The 9,425-nt window shown below is 42.0% G+C and overlaps 3 protein-coding genes across 3 annotated transcripts in view; 1 reads left to right on the top strand and 2 right to left on the bottom strand.

Moving 5' to 3' along the window:
• LOC119362580 (homeobox-DDT domain protein RLT3-like) overlaps positions 1-4,495 on the top strand; it is an 11,484-nt gene extending 6,989 nt beyond the window's left edge. The window contains exons 12-18 of the mRNA XM_037627826.1: positions 1-121; positions 222-674; positions 1,512-1,889; positions 1,999-2,649; positions 2,849-2,953; positions 3,062-3,287; positions 4,095-4,495. The exon at positions 1-121 is cut by the window's left edge and continues 1 nt beyond it. Coding sequence (XP_037483723.1) covers positions 1-121; positions 222-674; positions 1,512-1,889; positions 1,999-2,649; positions 2,849-2,953; positions 3,062-3,287; positions 4,095-4,117 — 1,957 coding nt within the window. The 3' untranslated portion in view covers positions 4,118-4,495. The remainder of the gene's footprint in view (positions 122-221; positions 675-1,511; positions 1,890-1,998; positions 2,650-2,848; positions 2,954-3,061; positions 3,288-4,094) is intronic.
• Positions 4,496-5,187: 692 nt separating this feature from the next.
• LOC119362582 lies at positions 5,188-8,200 on the bottom strand. The gene is made up of 3 exons (XM_037627828.1): positions 7,642-8,200; positions 6,469-6,528; positions 5,188-5,483 (listed from the first exon to the last, which is right to left on the bottom strand). The coding sequence occupies exons 1-3, from the start codon at positions 7,805-7,807 to the stop codon at positions 5,218-5,220; spliced, it is 492 nt and encodes a 163-aa protein (XP_037483725.1). The 5' UTR covers positions 7,808-8,200; the 3' UTR covers positions 5,188-5,217.
• Positions 8,201-8,266: 66 nt separating this feature from the next.
• LOC119362581 (pre-rRNA-processing protein ESF2-like) overlaps positions 8,267-9,425 on the bottom strand; it is a 3,060-nt gene continuing 1,901 nt past the window's right edge. The window contains exons 4-7 of the mRNA XM_037627827.1: positions 9,214-9,303; positions 8,990-9,120; positions 8,630-8,767; positions 8,267-8,542 (exon numbers count right to left, since the gene is read on the bottom strand). Of these exons, the coding sequence (XP_037483724.1) occupies positions 8,522-8,542; positions 8,630-8,767; positions 8,990-9,120; positions 9,214-9,303 (380 nt within the window). The 3' untranslated portion in view covers positions 8,267-8,521. The remainder of the gene's footprint in view (positions 8,543-8,629; positions 8,768-8,989; positions 9,121-9,213; positions 9,304-9,425) is intronic.

The following is a 9,425-nucleotide window of genomic DNA, read 5'->3' as shown; positions in this document are numbered from 1 at the left end:
AAAAAACCAGATGGTTAAATATGGGTTACGTCCTCGTACACTGAAAGGTGAGTTGTTTGCACTATTGTCTAAGAAAGGAAGCAGTGGGTTAAAGGTTGCTGAACTTGCCAAATCACCACAGGTAGTTTCAGAAATAAACGTTTCATATTGATGATAGCTGGCCTTCTGTATATACTTTTGGTTGAGTATCTCCGTGGCATTTACTTGATTGTTCTCTTCAGATTATTGGTATTAATCTCTCTGGCGCATCAGAAGTAGAGCAGCTTATTTTCTCAACTCTCTCTAGTGACATCACATTGTTTGAGAAGATTGCGCCTTCTGCATATCGTCTCCGTGTTGATCCTCGGATTAAAGGAAAAGAAGATCCTATATCAGATACCGAGGATTCTGGAACTGTTGATGATGATGGGGATGCTAGCAGCAGTGGTGATGAATCTGATGGTCCACAAGAGAGTTATCCTGAGCATGAAAGTAGAATTGTCAGGTGGAGACAGAAAAACGTAAATAAAAATATGAATAAATGCAGTGAAATTGATGAAAGTTATTCTGGAGAACGGTGGCTTCTGGGGTTGATGGAAGGCGAGTACTCAGACCTAAGCATCGATGAGAAGCTGGATTGCTTGGTTGCTTTGATAGATGTTGTTTCTGGTGCTGGTTCTGTTCCAAGGCTTGAGGTAACCTTCACTCTCTTCCGGTATATTTCAATTGCAACATCTCATCTTTGTTCAAGGCATCATTGCTTAAACCTTACTCCCTCCGATCCAAAATAGGTGTCACAGTTTTGGGCTAAGGTTAGTTCGACCTAAGTTCAAAACTGCAACACTTGTTATGGATCGGAGGGAGTACTGAACTTGCAAAATGACCATCTAGGACTTAAAGGATCATTATTCTTTTTCATTATTGTTAATGTTGCCCTGTATGAAATTTGCTAGCTGACTACAGTGCTCTGTCTTGGTAATGTAAGTACATGAATAGTTTGGATGTTCTTAGAAGTGATCAGATGAGTTAAGAGAGCAAGGTCTCATTTTTTAGAAGATTATGGCATTATGTCAGTTCTTTTTTTCTTTTAAATCATCCAAACCCATGAACCATTTATGCAAATTTACCTCCACTGAATTTTCTTCTTCTGTTGATGTGCTTAATTCACTTCTCCACAACTAACATAAATGATCGCACTTTCCTAACTATACTATGGTCGCGTCTCCTTATTGCTTAGGCAGAATTAGGAGAAATGGACATTTTAAGTAGATACTACTTTCATTAGGATATGTATATGGATATCTTAAGTGAATAGTGCCTGCCTTAGGTTACCGTATAACTCATTTGAAGTATTCGAAGTGAAAATACATACAATAGCCATTTCTCAGTTGTTGGGAAACTTAATCTTGGATAACTTTGTTGTGTTCACGTTCCAAGTTAAAGCTCAGCCTTCATACAAATGTTCTATTCTCTTTTGTATGCCCTGTTGGAAAGCTGCAGAATCTTATATTTTTGTTTTCTACCTTTCATAGGAACCACAAAGTGTCCTGTCTAACATACAGAGAGCACAGTCGCATGCCTCAGGTGGGAAGATAAAGAAGTGTACAAGAACCATTTATCAATCTAGTGATGAGTACTTAAATAGACCAGGAAGCTCGCACAGTTTTGATTCTTCTATGCAAGGACAATCAGGAAGCCTGAGGAGTCAGGATTACATTGCCGACTCTGGAGCTAACGAATCACCCACAGGATTTGCACATCAGCCACAAATTGTTCTCTTAGGATCAGATCGCAGATATAACAATTACTGGCTCTTCCTTGGCCTTTGTAGAGCAGATGATCCAGGGCACCGTAGGGTTTACTTTGAGTCCTCAGAAGATGGTCACTGGGAAGTGATAGATTCACCACAGGTTGCCCACCTGCTTAACTTGCGTAGTATCTAAATTTGCCTCTTATTTAATCACTTGAGGTTAAACTTCCACAAATAAAGTTACCGGCCCTTTTTTGTGTGCATTGCAGGATTTACTCTCGCTATTGTCTGTCCTAGACATCAGAGGCACCAGGGAAGCTCATCTTCTTGCATCAATGAAAAAGAGGCAATCATGTCTTTTTGAAGGCATGAAAAAACACTTGGAAGATGGGTGTGTAGTTGCGCTCACAGCATCATCTGATTCTTCTCGTTCCGAGACAAGCAGTGGAAACAGATATTCACCCAAGCCAAGTAGTGGAGATGGAGCTTCACCCCTATCAGACATTGACAGTGCTTCTGTTCCAACATATCTAGCTGGTAATCTTCAAAATGCATCATCTGCAATAGGAATTGAAGTTGGGAGGAGAAGTGATGAGAAGATGTCAAAGTGGGAAAGGTTGCAAGCATTAGATAAATGGATCTGGACTTCTTTCTATTCTTCTCTTACTGCTGTTAAGTGTGGCAAGAGATCATTTAAGGAATCACTCGTTCATTGTGAAAGTTGTCATGATCTGTATTGGAGAGATGAAAAACATTGCAGAATATGCCACTCTACTTTTGAGGTTGGTTTTGATCTTGAAGAAAGACATGCTATACATGTGGCAACATGCAGGGAGCCTGAGGATTTGTACGATGTGCCAAATCATAAAGTTCTTCCTTCGCAGCTACAGGCACTTAAAGCAGCCATTCATGCTATTGAGGTGAGTACTAGAAAATGGTTGTTCTACGCAGAGTTTATTGTCTGGGATCTACGTTAAGAAACTATGATACATGGTGATTCAAAGTTGAGTTATGTTTCTGTATTGGATCGCCAGTCACTTGTTTGGTCACAAATAGCGTATGTATTTCATAGCAGCTTCTTAATCATATTTTCCCCTCATTTTGTGTGCGCTGATGTAGGCACTTATGCCTACGGCAGCTTTTGCTGGTTTGTGGATGAAGTCTTCGCACAACCTGTGGGTTAAGCGGCTGCGACGAACATCATCATTACCCGAGCTTTTGCAGGTCAGTATCTTTTTCCTGTTTACACCGTAATATCAGAACATTCATTCAGTTTCAGGTAATTTACACAGTATGTACTGGCTTTTGTTTTGCCATGTTTCTCCCCTGCAGGTTCTTGTTGATTTTGTTGGGGCAATTGATGAGGATTGGTTGTACCAAAGCTCATCAGCAGTAAGCTTTAGTTCATATCTGGATGACATTACTGTATACTTCCAAACGATGCCACAAACGACGTCTGCAGTTGCACTCTGGGTTGTCAAATTGGATGCCCTCATTGCACCTCATTTGGCACAAGCTGATTCTGGCAGAGGATTAGGCAAAGGGTCCATACAGACAAGTATGTATTTGCCTGATTCTCAATATTATGTATTCCTTCCGTTCCGATGAATAAGGCGTGTTTCGTTTCGTTAAGACAATTGACCAACAATTACTCTTTTAATATTTGATTTATGTGATGCAAAATCACTGTCATAACAAAGTACTACTCCCTCCGTCCGGAAATACTTGTCGAAGAAATGCATAAAAATGAATGTATCTAGAACTAAAATACATCTAGATACATCCATTCCTCCGACAAGTATTTCCGGACGGAGGGAGTACTTTTATATACGAATCTAGTGACACAAATTTTAGGTCATATAAATATAACTTTGTATTTATGTAGTAATTATTGGTCAAATGCATGTCTTAACGAAACAAAATATGCCTTATTTTTAGGAATGGAGGGAGTAATGTTTAATATGCTTCTTATATTTGCGATTTGTCTTAATTTATTACTCCCTCCGTCCCATAATATAGGACAGTTTTGCAAGCTAAAACATCTTGCAAAACGATCTTATTTTATGGGACGGAGGGAGTACAATCAATGCCTTTGTTCCGTTGAAGCACTTGCGTTTGAAATTATTATCAGAACATCAGCCTGGAACATAAATGATCACATAAGCCCAGCAATTTAATGCCATATACCAGTACTAGAAACAGTATTAGGGAAACCTTTATCTGATATATATGCCGTTTGTGATTGTATGCCATTGTCGTGTGTGGCTATATTATTCATTCTAGCTACTCCTTTAGAATTTTGATGCTATTTTTTTAAAATGTTGGGTCATTCCTCCAATAATATTTTGTGTATTATACGATACAGGAGCGCAGGCATGCTTGAGATAGCTAGGAAGGGACTAGATGGATTATTTTGTGCGGTGCCCCAGCTGCCACTATTTTTTTTTTTTTTGCATCAGTTCCAATCTTTCGATTGATGCCCGCGCTTTTTCTCGAGGCGAGACGAGCATGATGCCCTTTTTTTGCCTTCATCTTGATGCCTTCAGCTTTGAGGTTATGACCTTGAACTCTGCAGAAGCCACGGCATCTCCATCGGATGGTCGATGGTGTGTGTACAATAATGTAACACTAAGAAATCTTTGTTAATAATCATTGCTCCGGCTTTGTAATTTCCTTTTTGTACTTGAAGTGGTCAGCGAGGCACCTGACTGAATAACATAATACCTATTTTCATGTAATAGAAGGGCTATATAGATTTTTTTGCCAGTTTGCTAGGTCGGGTAGGTAGGTATGTCTTCTGGTTGCAGGAGAACATGGCGCCCCACTGTGCTACTTTGTGTATTCCCGTTGTGCTTCAGGACATTGTAGAGCTTGTCTGCTATTGGTATTTCTTGCGTTGCATAATTTTGATCTTTATATCCAAGGGTTTGCCTTCAGGGCACTTCATAGTTTTATTTCTAATCACTAAAGGACTCAGAGAAAATTAATTAGAGACAGGATGAAGCCTGAAAATGAGCATTGATTTTGCCGAATGCAGCTAGTTCAAAAATAGTGCTACAAGTACTTTCCATATTTTTTGGTCAACTTTGCCTGTCAGTTTGACTAAATAAAATAAACTTTGACTAAACTTTATATGCCGCCCACTTGTATGTTGGTACTCCCTCTGTCCGGGAAAAGTTTTCCTTAGTTCATTTACAATTTTTTTTTAAAAAAACACTTAATCTTTTAAACTTATGCTAATCCAGCCCCCTCTGTTTCTTCCTCCTGCTGTCGTCCGCGCGCACCGTGGTCGCCCTAGCCATCGTCGGCACCCGCAGGGGCTAACCTGTGCCACCGCGCGAACCTTCGCCGCCCTTGCCCACCTGTGCCGCCCGCATGGAGACAAGTTGCGCCACCCGCCGGCCACCTACTCCGCGGCTGAAGGGCGCTGCACCGCCGCTATCCCCTCCCGCGGTGACCCCTCCCGCCAGCCCAGGGTTGCGCCGCCGCTATGCCCTCCCGCTGCCTAGGGCCTGCGCCGCCGCTATCCCTTCCCGCCGCCCAGGACCTGCGCGCGCCTGCGTCTCGAGCGGCTGGAGCTGGAGCTCCCGGCGGGCCTCGACCTCAAGCTCGTCCTCAAGCTCCCAGCGGGCCTGCTCCTGTGCAAGTTGTTGCTCCTCCGCCCGTAGCTCCCCTGCTCGTGCTGCTGCCAGTGAGAAGAAGCACCCCTCTGTAAATCTGCTCCTCTGCCTGCTTGCTCGTGGTGCTCCAATTTCTGTACATTGCAATTTCAAACACTACTCATCATGTTCACTGAAGAAAATTGATCTGCTTTTAAGAAAACTGATCATGTTCTCTGAAGAAAATTGATCTGCTATTAAGAAAACCGAACATGTTCTCTGGACGGGTAGCATCTAGTTAACTGAATGCATCAAGAGCAACTGGTCCAGATTTGGCAAAATTACAAGTTAAAATGCATCATCAAGAGCAACTGGACCAGATTGTTGTTGTTATGGTCTAAAATGGGAGAAGGAAAAAATGTTATGCCTCTGTCAATTGTTGAATTATTCAGAGTATTTGAATTATTCAGAGATCCATGTTATGTATCCAGGATAATGCACAATTGCAGTGTCCATGTATCATAGGATAATCAATTGCAGTGTTAAATTCAGTCAGTGTGTACTCCAAGTAGTGATTTTAAATTCAGTCATCAAAATACAGTCAATTTTTCTACACAATTATGCAGATGAGTGTAAATTCAATCAATAACTTGCACTAAGGAATTTGTTCTCCAGGTAGAGATGAGTGTAAAAATGGTCCAATAATAGTAGTGTCATGGTGAGCTAAAGATTATGCAGATGAGTAAAAATTAAGTTGCCAGGCAGATAATGGTCCAATAATAGTAGTGTCATCCTGTTTTTGCTAATTTATCATTGCGAAGCACTTGGTACAAAGCTGGCATCCTGCCATGGAAGACAATGAACTGTTTTGTGTTTTATTAGCAGAGAAGATAATGCAAACTAACTAGCCTGCATTGGAAAAGACAACATGTAGATGAGTGTAAAAATGGAGATGATCCAATAATAGTAGTGTCATGGTGTGCTACAGATTCATGCATAATTTGGAATATTGTTGGATCATCTCCATTTTTACACTCATCTGCATGTTAGAAAAGACAACTCCGGATAACTCAAGTTAACTGAATAAAATCTTGTTACTGTCAACTCCGAAAAACTGAAGATTTCTGAATCTACACGCACCCTGTTCGAAATCGATTTGCAAGGCATCCTGTTGGCTTTCTTCCTGTGGATCAACGTCTTCTGCGGACCAGACAAAACAGGACAAATTGCATTCAGTAAAGGAAACTTGTGACTATTTTTTTGTCAAACAAGAGGACACCATCTATCACCACATGTTCCTGGTTGAACCAATGTCACCACAGGGTGTGATTGGAATACAAGAAAAATAAGAATGTAAGAAAATTTACTAGCAGTGAGCAGTGAGCAGTTAGCAGGGAAGACAGACATCACTTTTTAAATGCTAGCTTCAGAAAATTCAGTTAGCAGTGAGCAGTGAAGACAGACATAGCCCAATAATCATCTTCTTAGTTGAAAGCATTTTATTCACATAGTCCTAAAATTTCTACACACAGATTGGGCAAGCAATATTCCTAAAATTTCTGCAATCACAGTATATTTGGTCAATGCAAATTGAGCACTCATGAAACAAGTCTTGGTCAATGCAACTATGTGCTGCTAGTGCCTTTTGTCCTTGTGGTTGGGCACAGTTTGGCACAATCTGGTCATCTGACCAAAACAAAAGGTGGGCGGATGTCTTAAGATGCTGTAGTGTATTCTGAATTTTCTCAACAAGTGATAAATGCACTCAAAAGTTTACTGGGAAAATGCAGATGCTAGTGTTGGTTTAGTTTAAAACCAGAGGGACAGAGAGACTAGAACAGAACACAATAACATGGGAGTATAATAGACAAGTGATAGAAATTATCAGAAGAAAAAAATAACCTGTGTTTGTTTTGGTCAGAGGAAGGTGCTGTTGCTATCAATTCACAATAACCTGTGTTTGTTTTGCTGCTAATCTTACATTAGCTTAACTGAATCTGGAAAGATTGGGAAAGTATTCCTCCTAACTGATTTTGGCCAGCCTATTTCTGCATCTCTGTCTTTATGCTGAGCTTGAGTGTGAGCAGCAGCATGGCCAAATGCTCGATTGGATGCTGTTTAGGTAAAAACAAGGGAGATTAGTGTACTCATGCTACCAAACTGACGGCAGTTTTTTGCTTTCTGTCAGATGGAGACGAGCAAGTGCTGCTGGACATTGCTCTGAATGCTTCAACTGAATGCTCTGACTGAAACCCAGCCAAAAGATTCAGTCTGTACCTCGACGGCGCATCAGGTGGGAGAGGAAGGACTTACCAAGACGCAGTCCATTGAAGAAGCCTTGCCGGCGAACGGAATCCCCCTCCTCCTCCTCCTCCGCGGACGGGCGCACGGCCAAGGCGGCGACCGGCGCGTAGGCCCGCGACGCGGCGGCCCACTCGCACCCGAGGTCGCGCAGGCACAGCACGAGCCACTGCTGCATACCCCGTGCCTCCTCCGGCGGCAAGGGCGACGAGGAGGATGTGTCGTCCCCGCGCTCGAGCAGGAGACACGGTGGGAGGAGAAGAGCCGATTTTTGTGGTGAAAGAGGGGAGATTCAGGAGGTAGGCAAGGGGGCTGCCCAAGGTAGGAGGGAGCGGCGAAGGAGGAAGCTGCGGCGGCGGAGGAGGACGCATGGGAGAGCAGGGGAGCAGCGTGGCGAAGCTGAACAGGGGAGCTCCGACGGCCATGCGCCTGTGTCGGAGCGGCAAGTTGTGTCGGGAGTTTCGGGAGGGGTTTTCTTCAAAAACATCACGAGGACAACTTTTCCCGGATGGAGGAAGTATAATTGAGAGTCAAAATATATCTCGCCAAAGTGCGAATCTTCTGAGCAGAAAATGCAGCTGAAAGGATTTTTCACTTGGTTTGTTAGTATAATAGAATTGAAATGTTCCCAGTCATATGGCCAACACAGGGTAATATTACTTTACTGTTTCAAATTAACAACAGTGTACATCCATCCCAGTATCCCAGTATTACAGCAGAAGTAATACATATATTTGGCAATTCGCAATCACCAAACGACCAAACCATTCACCCTCCATTACAAAAAATGACAGCCTAATCTACTAAGGCGGGGCTGATGGTGAAGACAGCAACGATCTTGTGCTAGAACATTCAGGTTGCAATGCTCCAATCCACCAAGAATCAAAATCGATCATGATGAACCACCGAATACCTGCAAGTGCGATGAAAGCAGGTCAAATGACTAGCTAGCTAACATAAAAGCACCACCAGGTAAGCTGCCAGAGGGCTGCACACTTACTCCGGCCAGAATATTTTTTGAGAGCTTTGCCTTTTTATTAGGGCCTCTCTCCTCAACTGCTCTATTCTGTCGAGGAATTGGACGATCGTTATTCGTCTCACCAACATCATCGGATTCTTTTCCTTCCGGCTTTTGCTTCTGTTTCAAGGATGTCACCAAGGTATATAGATATCTTAGTAATGAAACTTACAGTGAACGACAAAATAAGGGAGAAAATATCGAGTGTTCGAGCTAGCTTGTAACTGAACAGTTTTTCCTACTATATCCAAACCATGTGTCTGGAACTCAGATAAAGATGATACATAACAGAAAGAAAATGCCCAACATGAATTATGCTAGAAGTTAAACAATAAAGCATACCTTTTTTATGCGCTCACGAATAAATTTCTGTGTACGAGACTTTTCAGCATTAGAGAGATAATGATCACGTTGTTTCTTCGCAGCTGTTATCTCCAACGTTAATTTCTGTTCCCTGATATGAGTCTTCTCAGCTGCATTAAACTCCAAGGATTAGACTACATATAAATCAGTTCACACTGCTAAGAAGTTTGTAGCTACTTTACAGTTTTGTACTTCAGGCATACCTATTTCACCAACCAGATCATCCCATTTGAACTTCCTGAGATATTTTATGTTCCAGATGTCATAATAAAATGACGACCTCTTCTTCCCACCTAATAAGATACATCATTAACACAGATGGCCATTAACAATTGTCAGACGAGAATAATTGAGCTCTCTAGCACACATAGTATGTGTCAAGTCAAGCATGACAGAGCTGACAAAACCAACCCTT

Source organism: Triticum dicoccoides, chromosome 2B, assembly GCF_002162155.2.
Source record: "Triticum dicoccoides isolate Atlit2015 ecotype Zavitan chromosome 2B, WEW_v2.0, whole genome shotgun sequence".
Taxonomy (NCBI): domain Eukaryota; kingdom Viridiplantae; phylum Streptophyta; class Magnoliopsida; order Poales; family Poaceae; genus Triticum; species Triticum dicoccoides.
The sequence above is the reverse complement of the archived record's forward strand: the minus strand, read 5'-3'. Positions and strand labels throughout refer to the sequence as shown.

Bases quoted from the DNA above. Each gene is read 5' to 3' on its own strand.
- LOC119362582 (XM_037627828.1), bottom strand. From the start codon at position 7,807: ATGCAGCAGTGGCTCGTGCTGTGCCTGCGCGACCTCGGGTGCGAGTGG. The intron at 6,529-7,641 runs GTAAGTCCTTCC...TCTGGTCCGCAG, and splicing joins CTTCAATGGACTGCGTCTTG to AAGACGTTGATCCACAGGAA. The intron at 5,484-6,468 runs GTGCGTGTAGAT...TGCAATGTACAG, and splicing joins GCAAATCGATTTCGAACAGG to AAATTGGAGCACCACGAGCA.